Source organism: Poecilia mexicana, unplaced genomic scaffold, assembly GCF_051168715.1.
Source record: "Poecilia mexicana isolate PSO_F unplaced genomic scaffold, ASM5116871v1 scaffold_20, whole genome shotgun sequence".
In the NCBI taxonomy this organism is placed as follows: domain Eukaryota; kingdom Metazoa; phylum Chordata; class Actinopteri; order Cyprinodontiformes; family Poeciliidae; genus Poecilia; species Poecilia mexicana.
In genome coordinates, this window is record NW_028263389.1 from 14,351,424 (window position 1) to 14,369,198 (window position 17,775).

At 37.6% G+C, this 17,775-nt stretch overlaps 2 protein-coding genes across 2 annotated transcripts; both read left to right on the forward strand.

Annotated features, from left to right (window-relative positions):
• Nucleotides 1-6,752: 6,752 nt before the first annotated feature.
• LOC106930090 (uncharacterized) lies at nt 6,753-10,040 on the forward strand. Its single transcript, XM_015007428.2, has 7 exons — nt 6,753-7,310; nt 7,403-7,547; nt 7,909-8,022; nt 8,111-8,255; nt 8,827-8,975; nt 9,083-9,216; nt 9,602-10,040. The coding sequence occupies exons 1-7, from the start codon at nt 7,205-7,207 to the stop codon at nt 9,754-9,756; spliced, it is 948 nt and encodes a 315-aa protein (XP_014862914.2). The 5' UTR covers nt 6,753-7,204; the 3' UTR covers nt 9,757-10,040.
• A 582-nt stretch (nt 10,041-10,622) lies between these two features.
• On the forward strand, nt 10,623-14,769 carry LOC106930089 (uncharacterized). Its single transcript, XM_015007427.2, has 7 exons — nt 10,623-10,779; nt 10,964-11,108; nt 11,183-11,296; nt 11,390-11,534; nt 12,672-12,820; nt 12,918-13,054; nt 13,126-14,769. The coding sequence occupies exons 1-7, from the start codon at nt 10,650-10,652 to the stop codon at nt 13,281-13,283; spliced, it is 978 nt and encodes a 325-aa protein (XP_014862913.2). The 5' UTR covers nt 10,623-10,649; the 3' UTR covers nt 13,284-14,769.
• The last annotated feature ends 3,006 nt before the right edge of the window (nt 14,770-17,775 follow it).

Here is a 17,775-nt window from a genome sequence, read left to right on the forward strand (position 1 = left end):
GAAGGCAGACAGAGACCGAAGGAAACAGCTCTCCAAAGAGATAACCAGGAGGTTTGTGGAGCAACTAATAGACATAGTTAAAAAAATAAAATAAATCAATCAATCCAAAATGCACAGGTTTGAATAAATAAACAAAACAGCAAACATAAACGGCAGTTACAGGACTTGAAACTTCTGACCTGTAGTCCTGTAACTGTTATTATGAACTTGAAGTGACTGGTGAGATAACTCTGATTGTAATTGGGTGTGAGAGTGCTAAATTTTGTTTGTCTACATTGTCTACATTAATAAAACGATTTTTCTCAGTCACTTTATAAGCATGGTGTTTATATGTTGTGTTTTAAGCGTTCCAAGTCTTTTGAACACTAAAAATTGAGGCGCACCAAAAAGGGTCAAGTGTGTATCATTGCAAGCAACGCTTCTTCTGGGGGGTATGAATTGGATGTTCATCTATCGAATAGTGAGAGTGTCACATAACTCAACTACATGGGTGATATAAATAAGTCACAGCTGATTTGCAGCCACACTCAAAATGTTTCCTTCCAGGCTACAATTAACCAACAAGAAGCTGTTGCACAGTGTGACGGAGGAGCCGTCACGAGCTGAGAGTAAAGTCTGTGCCGACATGCAATGTAAGCACAAACGCACATCCAACATAACTTACTTTTTGGTTTCAGCACAAACTGGCGCGGTTCGTCGTGGGTGTTCCTGCCTGAGTAGTCATATCCATCCTAGCTTGTAATTTTCATTCTCACAGATTTTCCCGGTTCAGTTATTCAAACAAAGCAATTTTCGGATTACAGCAGGGACTCGCGTGATGACGTCATTGAGATTTTGTATTAATTGAGTGGTTTCTATTAAATAAAATGTATTTTTGGTCACTGTTTGTTTTTCAGCATTGTGCTTATTTTATTTATCTATTTTATTTATCTGGTTTACTTTTATATGGGTTTACTTGAGTTAGAAGTTAGTAGTTTTGTTTGTTTATGTCTTCTTAAAGGCGGTGCCTGTGACTAAAAGAGGGCTCTGCATCACAGGGAGTCAGAGTTTAGACTTCCAAGAGGTGATGGACTTCTCAGTTGCAATAAGGTACTGCTATTTATTTTATTTTATTTTATTTTATTTGAATTTTTTCTTTACCTGGACAACCATTTTAAATATGCTGCACAGCTTCTTTAGTTTTTTTTTCACCTGAAGATGAGAACAATAAACACCATCTAAAGCAAACTATGGTACTGGCCTATAATTTTTGTCCAAGTTATAACAGAGTCCTGCCACAACATCTAAAAAGTGTTTCATGAGGCTCTAAATGTGAAAAAAAAAAAAAAAAAAAAACCTGAATATTTTTTTCTGTACACCTTTGACCCTCACCAGCAGCCCCAATGATTTGACTGACAGGAAACTGTCCACATAAGGGCAATTTCTGAACAGTGTCTATGTCCTAAGATCTGAAAGAATATGTGTTGGCTTAAACTTGATTTGAAGCTCTGCAGCAGTCTGCTGCAGTTATTGGTCTTCTTTGTAGCATGAACTGATTATTTTTGACAGGCTTTTGCAGACCAAAGTGGTTTCATATGTGAGGATTTATTTTATATGACAGCTTGTTGAGGATAGAAATGTGGGAGATTTAAGGGAGGAAAACTGTGATCCCTGTAAAAATGTCCATCATCAAAATTCAGAATGTATTGCCACAGGCCGGCCATATGAGGTCAATAAGATTCCTAATGAACAATACTGGACAGCGATTCACTATTCTGTGGATTCAGCAGTCGGTGTCCTTGAAGTGCGAAACAATGAGAAACAGCACACAACGGCAAAATGAAACAAAAAAGACAACAAAAATGGATTATGTCACAAAAGAGGCAAATATTAAAAGTTAAAGAATCAACCTAAAAAAAATAGGTGAATAAAAGTGAGGAAAAGTAACGAAATAATAAAAATACAGAAAATACACATGCATAACAGAGATGACAATCTACCATCCCCCCCAGAGACTTCTAAACAGCTATTATTCCAGAAGGCATGTAAATAAAAACCTGCTGTGGCGCAAATGTCCCCCTAAATTTAATTGCTAACATAAAATTTCTCTGTGCACACGGAAACAGAGGATGGTGATAAAAACAAGATCCCAAAACATAATAATGTATTGATTAAAAAACCCCCAAAAGAACACCGAGTTCAAGCAATTCTGAGAATCATATAAAGATGGTGGAAATATATATTGGTTTTGCAGGGTTAAAACTGTAAGCTTTACAATGATGGGTCTAAATTGTCTTAGGTCAGTTTGCAGATAATGGTAAGCTCATAACCACACTTGGTACCAAATAGCACATAAATACTTAAAACAATTTTCTTCATGTGTTATCCTAAATTGGAGGAAAATCTTAGTAGATGGAAATCTTTCTTGTAATCTTAATTTAAACTAAGATGCAGAAAAATGTTAAGAGGAATATTTTACACATTTTTAAACTTTCTTCATATTCACAGTCAGATATTTACTTACATTTCCTTGGTTTGTGGAAGCATTGCCTTTAAACTGTATGACTTGAGACAAGTCATACATTTTGAAATTCTTGCTACGATCTGCTTCAAATACTTTGCAGAAATTCTGGACCCTTCCACGCATAACTGGTGTAATTAATTTTGTTATCCCAAGATCCACTTATTCTACTGGTGGTGCACCCAGTCATTGCCCTTTAGGAAGATCCATTTGTTCCCAAGACTAAATGTATTTTTTGAAATACACCAGTCCCTTCTGCAGCAAAACACTCACAAAACTATAATCAAATCAAACTACAAAACAACCTAAGGTCCTAACAGACATATGCAAAATTCACTTTTTTTGGCCCTTAAATTTTTTTTATTTTTTTATTGTAGTTTGAGTGTCTAGGAGTGCAAAAAAAAATTCTTATCTCCTAGTGCTGTGTAGATATATTTATATTATTTTTGGGACATGTTTTTCAGTCTGTTCATTTTTCTCTATTCCCCGTACAATTTCTTGTCTCTTGTCACTGCATTTGCTGTGGGCAGAGGCGGTTCTAAAAGTTTCTTAGGGAAGAGTTTTTGTCTAACACTTTATTATTTATTATCAAACTATTTTTAGCAAATATTCTACTTTTACACTTCTATTTATTTTGAATCTTTGGCCGAGGTAGCTGTGACGAAACTTCTCCCCCAGGGATAAACAAAGTATTCCTGATTTCTGATTTAAGTCACCGTTAAAGGAACAAGAAAGGCTTAGATATGAGATATGAGACATGAGACATGAGTGCCTTGCACAAGTCTTTAGATCCCTTGAATGTTTGGCCCATTTCAACCACAAATATTACGGAGCAATAAAAACTATTGCATAACTATGAATATTACAAGTTTTTAATTCATTATTTTCTTACAAAAAACTTAAAAAAAGTTACATGCATAAATGGATTCAGCCCTTTGGGTTAATAATTTAGAGCACTACCTTTCACTGTAATTAGAGTTGCAAGTCCTTTGGGCTATGGCACTATCAGCTTTCCATATTTAGACTGAACATTTTGCTGCTTACATCCATTGACCTCCAGAGGCTCTCTCAGTCAAAGAGAGCTTCTTTAATTCTGCTTTGTTTGCAAGCTTGTTGTTACACCTTGATGCACAGCTAAAATCATTTTCTCTTCATCAGTTGACTCCATAAAACCTTCAGTCATTCAGTGCCAAATCAATTCCTCTTGGGTATCTGTAAATTGCTTGACTGTTAAACATAATCCTGTGTACCAATTATTTTTTTCTGTTTGGTAAACTGTTTTAATTCAAGATATCTTTTTATTGATGGAAACTATGGTAGGGATTCTTTGCCATTTTCTTTTACTTGGTCCTTCCCTGGTTTCTGGTCACCCAGATAAGTAATGCATTGTACTTTCATTTTTAATTAGGACTGTTTTCATTTTCATTCAGAAGGGAATATTTTTGTGTTTTGTTTATGCCTTGGAGACCTTGAAGTGTACTGCTTTCCTATTTGTTAAGTGTGTGAATCTGAATTTGGACAATGTAGTCCAAATTCAAAAAGTGACCAGGGTAAAGTTCAGTAGATTTACTTTATACATTTTGTGTTATACCTTGTGAATCCTAGCTTTCCATTTTAGGTTTTGTAGCATTGCCCATTCATTTTTTTCAGACTTACTTAAAACTCAGCCAGGTTTCAATCCCCAATTTGGTATTTTTAGAGACTTTAAATTGGATTTTGATCAAAACTTTGATTGGCTCATAATGTTCTTTGATCTAAGCCAGTTCTGGGTGTATTTTTAAGGTAACTGCACTCCAGGAAGATGAACCCCTGTTGTGCTTTAAGTCTCTAACTAGTTTTCTTCCTGCTCAAAGCTCTGTCCATCTTCCCACCAAATTTTACTGGTTTCTAAAGACAGTGTATCAAAAAAAAATAGCTGAATACAAATACATACCACATTTGTCAAATATTTAGAAAATAAAATAAAACCATTTTTTATCCCAGTTCCCATGATCCTTTGTGTTGATTTATATAAAATCTGAATAAAGTGGGCATTCAAGTTTGTGGGGCATTCAACTGGACAACAAGGGAAGAAATTCAAGGGGTATTGCACACTTCACCCATACTTCCTCACCTTTATTGTCCTCTGCCATCCTCATTTGTAATCTGCGTGGCACAACCACCAGTATTGGTCATGGCAGTATAATTGTGGCATTAACAGGCACCTTCGTTCTATGGGGATCCACCAATGTTATTCATAAATTTGCAGCGTGAAAGTCACATAGTCTGCGCTGGGGAAAGACAAATTCACAGAGCCTATTAGTCAAGGTCTCTAAATACCAAACGTTGTGTGCAGGACGGTCCCTATTATCCAGTAAAGCCTACACAGAAATGTCTTATAGGCATGATTTTTCAACTTCCCTGATTGAAAGGATTTACAGCTTTTGCAGAAATATCAGATAAAAGTTGCTTTTCCTGCAAACAACAACAAAAAAAATATATATATATAGGAGCTGTGCTGTCATTAAACGATGCTTCAGTGTAACTACAGGATTTATTGTTGCAAAGATCTAAATGAGTCACAATGTGAATCACAACATAATCCCAAAGTGACAGTGATCTTTATTAATACCCATCATGCACATATCCCTCATAATGAAAGTGATCAAAAGTGGCGGGCGTGTAATTGGATGTGATTTGGCTCATTAGATGATGAACAGTCAACAAATTGGGCCTTGTCCTTTGCCAGCAGCTTGGGTCACAGTAATCAGTCAGTCAACATGAAAGAGTTGTCCATTCTAAGCTTTAGAGCACAACTTCAGCCGACACCAAATATCGCTCCGACTGTAACAATGTCAAGTGTTCTTTCGGTATATTTAGCTTCAACAAAGTGGGAAGAGCTCGTTGACTTAAGTGTCATGAAGAGCTGTAACAGCAGAGAGCTTTTTATCCACTCTTCCATGATGACTATCAAATATGATCATTTGTTTCCTGCAGCATACCCACATAAACACTGATTGAATCTGTGCTTATAACTAAAAAAATAACTTATAACTAAAAAAATAACTTTAATCTGAAAAATAAAATTTTATAAATTATTAGAGACACATCAGAGGAATGCAATCTCTCAGTATAGGTACGGTGTGATGCTGTTGAAGTAAACAAAAGTGGGCATATGGATATTGGATAATATGACTAATATGGCTAAGTTCCACATTACATTTTTAAATTAGACTTTACAAGTCGGAGCGTTAATATTCGCTTTGATTTGTTTTACTTTTAAAAGCAAATTAAGAATTAGAGTATTTTCTTATCCAAAAGATAGATTCTGCGGCTACACTTAAAAGCAAACCAGTAACTCCACCTCTTAATTGATGAAAAACACCACAGAGGTTTTGGAGTGGCCTCGTCAAAGTTCAGACTTGAATTGGATTGAGATTGTAGCTTAAATTGGCTGTTCATGCTCAAAAAGTCTCGCAAAGCTTGATGGTGATTGTTGCCACCAAAGGTAATACAACTAATTAGTGGATATCAGGGACAATTCACAGCACTGTATAGAAGTGTGAACACAACACTAGTTCAACCTAAAACTCGATGAACATTTTAGTGCCTCAAGCGCTAAAAGTTGAGTGGGTCGATAAAAAGAAACAAAAACGAAAAAAGTTCCGACGTTTAGAGCCTTAGATTAAAATACTTCACATAATCATAGTAAATTATCACGATGAAATCTGCTTTGTTGGAAGCAAATACAAAGAAATTAAAATTGACTCAAAACTTACACATGACATTGTGTGTTTTGTCTCCTCCTGCCAGATGGAAATTCACTCCAGCTACATTTTCTCAAATCTGTGCACTATTTAGATTAATAAAACAGCCAGAGTAGTGGTAAGTCGCGTCTTCTTAGCTAACCATGTGTTTTCATGCAAATTCTTCTGCAAGCTGCTGGTCCACACGACTCTTGACAGCCTCACAATACCACCGTATTAAGCAATGGTGCCACTGTGTGGACAAAAGCTACACACACAAAACCTGCAGAGGCTTATCTTGACTTAAAAGGAGTCAGCACTCCTTGTAAACAGAATTCGAATATTAACCATTCAGTTACTAAAAAAACAACCTATATTTGTAATCTGCCCTAAAAATCCAAAGTAGTAGTACTGTAGTAAAAAACACAGCAAACATTTAGGGAAATATAGAAATGAACAATTTAATAAACTTTTTATATTTTTTTCACTAAACTATGAACATTAAAAACCAACAAGTTTGTGGCACATCTGTTGTCTTTACAGAAGAGGAAGTTTGCACGCACGGGAGATCATCACTCTTCCTTTGTCTTTTTTTAATTTTTGAAAGCTTTGTTTCATGTTTTTTTTTTTTAGTTTATAAACTCCCCACTGCAGCCTTCAGGGTAACCTAGTTTGTGTTGAACACATTCAACTGTTTCTAGTACTTTTGACACAAGTTGATCTTTACTCTTCACCCTACTTTTAACAACAAAATAACAAACTGTTTATGACAGAGGGAGATAACGGATGCTATAAAAAGGACACACTGTGACACCAGTTATGATAGGTCTCGTCCTTCCCTGTTATACGGCTGAGATTTTTACTCCGTCTGTTATTTGAGAACCATAGGACAGATGCATAAAGACAAATAGATTAAACTTTTTTTGTATTTTTAATACAAACTTTTCCTCCTGTGGATTTTAACCCCCTCACGGTCACCATGGTAAACCACAACCCACCCAGGATTATTCTGATGTTTGTCGGATTATTTGCCTTATTTCCTGCAATTACTTTAAACTTTCTTTCAGGCTTTGGAGATCATTCAGGTGAATATATATTTTTTGGTTTTATGTGAATCCAGTCATCTCAAGGATTTAAAAAAGGATTCTCCAGAATAAATAGGTAACTCTCAATGCAGGTGTCTTCAGGCAGCGTACAGAAGATGTCGCAACCAAGTACAAGACATCTGTGACTCCTGCTCAGTGGACGTTTTTCGTGTGGGATTTCGTTCACTTTTGGTTTTTTGCCATGTTTGTGTACTTTTTGGCTGGACTTTGCAGAAGGTAAGCGCTTTTAAAAACAATGTATTTATTCAGTACGGACAACACAAACTCACTGGCGTAAAACCACGTGCTCAGTTTTCAACACTTTCGAGTTACAGACGTAAAGGTTCTACAGCTTTTTCACAGAAGGAATATTTCTTTCTGTTTTAACGCTTTACTTCACCCTTCTGTCCTGTCACATGTGGGAAATCACACTTTCTTGTACCTAGTCAATTTATTTCTCCTCGGGTACACTCGTTTTCTCTTTACACCTTCCAGATTGCTCAAACATCGTAGGAAAAGACAGATTATTTCCCCACAGGCTCTTTCTGTTTGTCGACATGTGCTTAGTATCTAACTGTATTATCTCTGCCCAGCGCAGAAGTACATATGAGTGGATGTACGCCACACCTGCAGTGTTGCCTTATGGGTTTCACGTCAGCGTCATCACATACCTTAGCTTGAACATCACTTGGCTCTTTCTGTATGACAGAGAGTAAGTATGCCAACTCACACTAACCATCAGGCTCCTCCTGTTGTCACCTCTTTTGATTCATATGGACATTTTATTTCTCTGTGTCCAGAATGCTGCTCCCAGTGCTCATAACCTCAGCTCTAATGACACTAACTGATTACATGATGCTATTTTTCTCCTGCCATGGGCTAAAGATTTACGGTGCCTGGTTGAGCAAACATCGCAACGCGGACCTCTGGATGTTCAGGATATTGGTAAAACTATAAATAGAGGGCAACATTCGTGGGCGACTTTTTATTTGGTCTTTGCAACATACTTACTATGACAGGTACGACTAAAAGCTTGTAAAATCACATACTGCAGCCAGCTTTGATAAGCAATTGTAAAAAAAACACACACAAAAAAACACATTCATTTTTATGCTGAAAATCATTAAGGTGAATTGTAACTTCCTCTTCCTTTTTACTTCCCTGTTTTCTGTTTTTATCTTGTTTTTATCTGCCAAACTCACCCATCAAAGTCAATGGGTGGGGCTGACACTGATTTGTCGGACTTTCTACATTTAGAAAATTGTTGTTGTAACGGAGGATTTTTTTTTTTTTTTTTTACAATTATTAGACAACATAGAAGCAGCAGATTGTGAGTGAGTGAGTGAGACAACATAATTTACATATGTGTTCTATCTGATGCCACAAAAACACAAACAACTATTCATAAGCAAGTAACTGGAAGAGTGTCTAAATAAATTCATCAAAAACACACGTCTTTGCAGCATTTTACTAACTGGTTTTTGGTTCACTCGAGCTGTCTCTCGTGTCAAAACAGGTGCAAAATGGAGTGGCAGTGTATGCCACTTGGGGGACGCTCTCCACTTTGCTGAACCTGACAATCTACTTGCAGCATCAGACGGACGCATCTCGATATCACTGCACAATGGTGTCACTGCTGCTGCTCCTGATGGAGCTGTTAGTGTGGTGAGTCTGACTCCCATCTGCCTCACGTAGTTTAACTGCTGCTGTTGCAAGACACGAAGGAGCAGAGGACAAAAACGAGCCTTTTTTTTGTCTTCTGCTGCTTTCAGGTTTCTGTTGGAGAACTTCTATCTTGACAAGCACATGCGCTATACCGTGGCCATCTACCCTGTAGTTATCCTGTGGCTGACAGGCATCCTGGACAACAATGCATCTCCTGGTACCAATTTGTACATCCTTGAAGGTAAAGTTTCAAGTGTGCATCAATATTGAAAAGATAAAACAGATAAAAAGTTGTCATTTTGCATATATGGTTAATTGTGGCCAGGTTGTGTTTTTTTTTTTTTTTTAAGAAATAATTTTATTATTGAACAACTGCAGTGCTTCCAGTTGTGCCTAAATGTTAATGAACCTCAAACATGGGTACTCAAGAGAGTACAAGTGAGGTGTTTGATTTTTGACGAAAAATATGTGTGGACAATTATTGGGGAAATATTAAAGTTATTATACAACTAAATGAAATAGGGAAAAAAAAGGTCTCATCTCACTGTATATCTGCTGTTTATGAAGGGCCTACAAGTTCCAAGATAATGTATACTTGAATACTTGATTTCGGTCTCACTCTGCAGTTTTGATCCTGGTGATTGCCTGTGTCCTGCTTGTGGTTCGCATCATCCTGGTGGCGTGGCGGCATCACAAACAACCGCTTTACACGGACAATGAACTCAGTTTGACTCCGGTGGAAATATCGTTGTCACAACCCAATCACAACCTTTTCCTATGAATACTTTCCTGTGATGATGGTAAAATATTACATGTACATAGAAAGAAGGATTTTCACATCATGAATGCTTAGGATGGCATTCCACTTTCTTAAGAAAACTTGAGACAACATTCATACCTCCGACTGCTGGAGATAGACACCATGTCTCCCTGCAAAACTGAAAGAATAAGCAGATTTGGACAATGACATTTTTTTTTTTTGTTCATGGAACATAATATATTCATATTCTTGAATTTTTTATTTTGCCCACAGATTGCATTAACATTGTTAATAAAAAATAAAGTTCACAGGTGGAAATCACTGAACTTGCTTAGGAAAATCTCTGAAGATAAAATCGAGATAACTATATAGTTTTGTAATGATTTAATCACCGGACGAAGCATGCACTCTGTCATTACACTCCATGTGGGTTCAGAACTTCTGTAAACAAAGAGTGACATGTAGGTTTAAAGTCCAGAACCTGATGTGCTTCACTGACAGCTGAGAGCAAGCCATATTTTATAAGGTCATAGAACACATGTACATGAGTGAAAAGAGGCAGCTAATCATTTTAAAACTATTAAACTTTATTCCTGCTGGGAGTTAAATGTACAGCTAAGAGAACAGTAAATTGTAAGAGGTGTTTTTTATGAGTCTTGTAATAAATGTTTAATTCAAATTAACTATATTTTTTTTCTCCTTGGAGAAATTCTATTTATGGGTCAAATAGTTGGACTCAATAACCAAGCTGTTTGCAACATGTCATGGAAAAGTAATCAGAGCAAGATCATAAAATTTCTCAGCAAAAGCCAAGTTCCAAAGTCCCACGAACAAGATAATAGTACTAATGCGTTGTCTTCAGAATCTCCCCGCTGCAGTCGGTCAGCATATCACAGCGTACAACGACTTCCACCATGTTTCCCTGGATCGAAAATACTGATTCCCATTTGGCGATGCACACTGGCAGCATCGTTCTTGCAATCATCACTCAGATAATCTCAGAAGTCTTTTTTTACCTGGCGAAGGAAGACAAAGTGCCCAATGGTGAGTGATACATCATGCATGCATATTTCAGTCATGGAGTTAAAACTCACAGATTGTAGGAATCAAAGAAATGCTGGTGTCTTCTCATGCAACTTTTGATGTTAGTGAGGTTTTTTTTTGTTGTTTTTTTTTGCGAGATCGTGAATACACGCAGATTAGTGATTATTAGCTTTTGGTTCCTCAGCCGTTTTTCAGACTTCATCCTGGAATGTGTCAGAGACTTTCTCCCTAGAGTTGACTATGGACTCGTGGTCTGAGAACTTCTGGATCTGGATTGACCTGTGGTCTAAAATGTGGCTTGTTTATGCAGCTGTGAGCCTCTTCAGAAGGTACATCTGCGGTGCAAGCATAAAGGTTGTTTTTGGCAGAATTTCTGATCTTGACATTCCTCTCCTGTCTATAGAAATGTACTCGGCCCCCAGTCGTGCAATCCTGAAATCCACCCTCCCAAATTCTTTCTGATGTGGGCCATCATAAATATTACAAGAGTCTGTAGCATGCCTATGTGGGATAGGCAGTAAGTTGTATGCAACACTGTATATCATGTGGCTAAGATTGAATAAGCAAACTATTTACGCCGGTAAATTAAAGCTATTTCTGCTTTCTACAGCTATATCCTACCGGCAGTGTTGTCTAGGTGGATTTTACCACTTCACAGCTTCTACATGCTTTTCCTTTCCTACTCCAACCTGAACAAGCACGAAGCCTGGCTGGCAATCAACAACCCCGGTGTGATTCCATGGACACGTTATCTGGTGATAAGACTGTGATAGCTTTTGCAGTGTTACAGTGCCTTACAGTAACCTCAATAACCATTGAACTTTCTCACATTTTGTCATGTTACAAGCAAACATTTGTATGTATTTTATTGGGTTTTTAGGCAGTAGACCAACACAAAATAGTGCCTAATTGTGAAATGGAAGAAAAACACGAATGTTTTCTTTTTCTTTACAAGTATTTGAATAGTGTGGTATGAATGTGTACTCAGAGCCTCTGAGTCAGTACTTAAGAAGAAGAATCTTCCACTACAATTACAGCCACGAGTCTTTTTTTTTCTTCTAACAAACACTCCTGGTCTTTGATAAAGACCAGTAGTGTTGCCTGGGTGCCACTTGCAGCCCTTCGATTGTTTTCTATGGCTTCTGACTACTGTTCATGAATAGTTCAAATTTCCCACCCCAACTTTACACAGTTTTTACTCAAAATCACACTAGTTAAATACAGCAAGAGTTTTCAAAGGAGAAGTATTGCATATCCTGTTCTTATTGCTCACAACAGAAAGAAAAATATCCACTTATACACTTTTCTTTTGATGTGGTAAAGTCTCAGTCTTTTTACGTTTTCTATCTGTGACTCAGATACCTTTTTGCTCACTTAAGACACATTTTTATTGATTCAATCAATCAAGTCAGTCAACAAAGTTCGATTGTATAACACATTTCATCAACAAGCCAGTTCAAAGTGCTTTACATCATAAAAAATGCAAAAATCAACAATCGAAACGTTATATTTTGCCAAGTGCTGTCATTACACATAGTCTAGATTTAAAGGAACACAGTTTTTCAGCTGTTTGACTATTTTCATTCAAAGTGTGAATGGCGGGACAGGACTTTAGTTGAAGGTATCAGAGTAAAGGGGTTGAAAATAAATGCAGGTCACACTTTTAAGATTTTTATTAGGGGGAAAAAAAGCAAAAACTAATAAAGCCAGTGATAGTTTTCCTTTGTCACCAATTATGCGCTATATTGTGGTCTATCAGAGTATAAATCTGGTTAAATAAAGTTTGTGTTTGTATTTTTGAAGCATTCAAAAGTTTGTGAGGTATGAATTATTTTGTGAAGTGTTGAAGGAAGTGAAAAATGATCAATGTTCAAATCCCTTTTTTTTTAAAGACACAGAATGGATTAGCTGTGTTTGCCTGGTGGTCTCTCTTTCATTCTGTGGTGGGCTTCGGCATAGTGCTTAAATATTATGCCGGTGTGCAGGACCGAGTGGCCAGCGCCACTGTCCTTTTCATCATCTCCGTATTCATTTTTACCTGGTAAGGGCAGAAATTCAGAACGTATTTTGCTTGGGAACGTAAAATAAAAAATAAAAAAAAGAAACGACTGACCATGTTTGTTGCCAAACTCACACAGGTTCACCCTGCAGAACTTCTTGATCAAGTACATGCGGCACACATTCAGCATTTATGCCGTCCTCATTCTGGGACTGGGTGCAATGTTCACCAGCAGCTACCGTGTCCAGAATTTCTCCATAAACACCGCCGTCTGTGGTAAGTGGAGAGGATTATCCTGACAGACCACTTCATCACGGAGTTTCACACTGAGCATTTTGCACCTTCAGGAGTCCTGATGCTTCTGATAACCGTCATGAGCTTCATCCATCTGATCTCTGCGTGTCTGGAGAAGTCCCACAAGCCTGTTGCTGCAGAGCTGAGACTTGAAGGCTGCGAGACCGTGTGCAAACCGGAAGGGAACATTAAACGCAAACTAGAGAACTGAGTTGAATTGCAAGCAAAGAGACTCATCATTTGACCAATAGATTTATTTTAAAACAACACAATAATAAATTCCATCGTGTGTCTGAACATACCCTGTGTACCGACCTCATTCGCTGAAATTTTGTAAAGTGTGTGGTATACATCATTCACCAAAAGGTGGCAGCAAACGCTTAGATTAATGTTGAGAAATTTCAACTGGAGCTGCACCAGGAGATGGCGCAATGACGCAAGCCTTGCATTTAATGCTAATGAAGATAAACAGTTTTAAAATGAGAAGAATCTGCAGTGGCCTACTACAGATGTTAATTTTATTAACCTTTGTGGCTCGAATTGTGCTGCATTCTAAACTATCAAAATCACTGCATAAAGCTTGAAAACACACTGTGTGTGTGTCTGCCTGGTTGTGTTTACATAACTGTAAAATCTTCTAAATAAATTAGAAAACATCTGTATTTTTCATCTCCCTCTCTGGGGTCTGTGACGCTGTACCAAAGACAATCACACTCAAGTTTAAGAGCTCTCTCTCTCTCTCTCTCTCTCTCTCTCTCTCTCTCTCTCTCTCTCTCTCTCTCATCACTGCTTAAAGAATGGAATATCAAATATGCCCTTTGGCTTTAGGGAAGAGCAGCTCAACCTTTGATGAGGACACTGAGCCTTATTAAAGTAATAAATGAAAGCAGAAGAAACAAAGACAAGAGATCATACAATGAACGCGACCGTGGCAGTGACATTTGCTCGACAAATAAAGATCTGTAATGCAAAGTGGATACTGGTTTGAAAGATGGAAATGCAAAATTCAGCCACCTTCTGCATCATCCGGTTAATTTTATTTCACATCTGCTTGTTATGTGTGTTTTTCTCGTTATTGTCTGCCAGCACAAGGCTGCATTAGTATTTGAACACAGACATTAGCTTGTAAAACTGGCCTCTGTGGTGGGCGGATGCCATTGACCCTCATCATAAGCTTAAATTGGCAATTTGTGCAACAGTAAAATTTTTCTTATCTACAGGAGATTATGAGCTCTGATTTTTTTTTTTTTTTTTTTTTTTAAGGCAGATACAATTGCTTTGAGGATTGTTTAAAGAAACCAGAAGAAAATCTGCAAAGAGATCCTGCTTACTTGCACTCTGTAAATTTGTTATGGCTAACTAAGGGATTTTTCAAACAAAGTTTAGTCTAAACCTCATTGTATTATATTGTAAATACTCTCTCTTAAATAACAACTGTTTAGCTGCTTATTTCCTGTTTGCTGTGTAAATTACTCATTACTCATGTTGTGCAGAGAACACCTCTGTTCTTACTGCACTTTGCTTCCCTTGGACATTTTAAAAGAGGCACAATAAACTTATTTTTCTCAGAAAACTAGATACATGCTTTTAACCTTAATGGTAGAAACAGCTCAATTCAGGAGATAGTAATTGATATACACTGATCATTTGTTGACATTGTGGCCAAAAAATAAATAAATGTCCATTTTCCTCATCAACTGTCTTGTGCAATGTGACTCGCATGTTTTCCAAGCTGTGCTGTTTTTTTTTTTCTTTCTTCTTTTAAATGTGGACAGAAATGAAAAGAACAAGAGTCTAACAAGAAATCTTACCTGGCTAGATTGAGCACAGGACCGATCGCCCTCTTGGGATTAGATTTTTGATGTTTTGTGTTGTTTGTGTGCTTTTCTGTGTACATCTAATGTGTATCTAGAGGAGGGAGCCACCTTATGACAAGATTCATAATTGTGTCAAGATTTTGCTTTCAGTTGATCAGTTTAGCTAATTGGTGTAATCGTAGTCAGAGATGGATTTTTTTAATTTACTCTTTTGGATTCTTGGTGGGTCACCAGAAATATATATATATATTTTTTTTAAGACTTTTTACCTGCATAAATGAAGGTGTAATAAAAAGGAGAACAGAGAGTGATCTCATTTTTTTGGAGATCACACAAAGTTTTCCCTGAATAGTTGAAGAAAAACACGATTCTTCTGTGTTTTGATGTGGGAAACCTGTTCACACGGAGAAGGCAGATTCTCACAATATAATTGAGGGGAAGTGATTGTGTGTGAATGTGTGAATTGTGTCATCCTGTAGCATTACACTCTGGACTTTGCACAAAAAAATTTACAGATTGTTGTCTTTGCTCAGTATGTGGGGCTGAAAACCTCCAAGATAAAAAAAACAAAAAAAAACCATGTCTCCTCTGCAGCCAATTAATGCAGACAAATGTATTTATGGAACAAGCGTGACATTCTTTCATTTGGAGTCTTAAACATGTGTCCTTAAATGATGTCCACAAAGAAAGAACAATTCTATCAGTATTAAACCATTCTGCAAAAAAAAAGAATATATATATAAAAGAGCAGAAAAACTTTTTGTTTTCTCTAGCTTATTCCAATTCAATTGATTATGCCCGTTGTTCCCTGCTAACTGTTTTCTGGGTCCCTGCTGCTCCTTGTAATTGCGAAGCAGATTCAGCGCTACTGGCCTGTTCCCCCTGCTGTTTTTAAACAGAGGGAGAGCAAAAAGCAGACTTTTACAGCTGAATTCACTCCGTTCCTGTTCAGCAGACAGAGCCTATGGATGAAAATCTGAGACAAAGACTGGTGGAAGGCAGTTCTCTTTGCTGAATTTAGATTAACCCCGACATTCACCCAAGTTAAGAAACACAGGAAAGGTTTGCATGGTTTGTTTTGCTCCCAAAGTACAGTTGTGCTTTGAATACCCCCCTGCCTTAATTAAAATCCCACTTCCCTTGAAGAGAACCCGGTGTTTTATTTTAAGATTAAAGTAAAGTTTGATTTTTTTATTTGGAAATCAAAATCCCAGACCTTGAAGGGGAGAGAACCACAAAATCCCTGTTACTTGAAGTGCCATGTCATCTGCTGGCGCTGGTCTAATGTGTTTTCTGAATTTTCACAGTTGAAGTCACCTGGGAAATATTAGAAAACCTCATGCTTTCTTTTGACAAGCTGTACAGATATGCTGATTTCATTTTCCAGCAAGAATTGGCACCTGTCCACACGGCCAAAGGCACCGAGGTGATTCAATCACTGTGGTGTTACTTCAGTTGATTGGTCAGAGAGCTTGGCTGATATGAACCCAGGAGAAAACCTAAGGGATAATGTTAAGAGGAAGATGAGAGACCCCAGGCCCAACAATGCAGATGATCTCAGGTCACTATCAAAGCAACCTGGGCTTCCATTACCCCTCAGCAGAACCACAGACTGAATACATCCTTGCCATGCAACACTGAAGCAGTAATTAATGCAAAATGAAACTCAAACAAGTAAGGAGTTCATAGAAATGAACATACTTTTTCAGGAACTTGACATTTCTTTATAAAATTATATATTTTTAATTGATCTAATTCCAATGTTTGTTGTGGTATTAGTAGCCCCAAGATGCATGCCGCAGTTGCCATCGTCATTGCCACGCTTGCAGGCCAAATTAGCATAATATAAAGATTCATATGGTCTGGATGAAATGATCCATTATATCACATTATGTTATAAAGTAATTGAAAGTAATAGATTAATAATTACAGATTTGTAAAACCTCTGATTAACTTACAAGAGCTAAGTATATTAAAAACAATAGTTGTTACTTCCACCTTTACAAAATCCCTGTTAGTGGTGAAGCATTAGTGTTTCCTGACTGACTAGAACACTTTCAACACCCACAGATATTTTTCTAGGGAGCTTCCGGTTTAACAGGACACTCTGGCTGTTTCACCTCCAACAATTCACTGCACCAGACCAGAGGATTAAAAATATCTTTGGATTTTGGCACAATAGTCTTAAAATGCTGGAGGGGGACTGGGGGATGGGGGGGGGGAGAAAAACATCTCAGCGTGACTATAAAAATGAGATTCTCCTGCACTGGGTACTAACTGCCATGGGTTCCAGAAGGTATAATCCCATTTTCTTCGAAACGTAATTTTCAGTGCTTGCTTCTCTGCAAAACAAATGATAAATGCCCAAGTGGTAATTTTAAGATTTCAGGTGAAGGCCAATAAATTGCTTCACGGACGGCGCTCGCGTGCACATATATTGCGCCACAGCTTTATCACATCTCTCTGGAGCTCTGCGGCCAAATCCTCCCTGGGGTGAAACACTGGCTGAAGGCGGCAGACGTGTTGCGAGAACTGGTGGTATTTCACTGTCTGGCAGCCCTGTAATTGTTTCTGTACTCTCCAAAGACCTTTCCCTCCATAAGAGAAATAACCTAGATATGCAAATGTGTATCCCCAATTAATTTCAATCATATAATTATGTAGAGGAAAGAGATTGGGTCGGGGGAAGAGAAAGAAGTGTTACCTTGTGCCAAGTTGTCCTCCCACTTGAGCCCTCCCGCTCTACAGGGTACAGCTAAATTAGCTTAAAATATTGAAGCATGCTTGGCTGCCCAGATGAGCATCAATTATCTCTAACATTTTAATGTGAGGTCTTCAGAGTCTGAAATCAACAAACTGTGCTGCTGGCAAAAATCAGTGCAAGAG

Bases quoted from the DNA above. Each gene is read 5' to 3' on its own strand.
- LOC106930090 (XM_015007428.2), top strand. From the start codon at position 7,205: ATGGTAAACCACAACCCACCCAGGATTATTCTGATGTTTGTCGGATTA. The intron at 7,311-7,402 runs GTGAATATATAT...CTCTCAATGCAG, and splicing joins AGGCTTTGGAGATCATTCAG to GTGTCTTCAGGCAGCGTACA. The intron at 9,217-9,601 runs GTAAAGTTTCAA...CTCACTCTGCAG, and splicing joins CAATTTGTACATCCTTGAAG to TTTTGATCCTGGTGATTGCC.
- LOC106930089 (XM_015007427.2), top strand. From the start codon at position 10,650: ATGTTTCCCTGGATCGAAAATACTGATTCCCATTTGGCGATGCACACT. The intron at 10,780-10,963 runs GTGAGTGATACA...TTGGTTCCTCAG, and splicing joins GGAAGACAAAGTGCCCAATG to CCGTTTTTCAGACTTCATCC. The intron at 11,297-11,389 runs GTAAGTTGTATG...TGCTTTCTACAG, and splicing joins ATGCCTATGTGGGATAGGCA to CTATATCCTACCGGCAGTGT.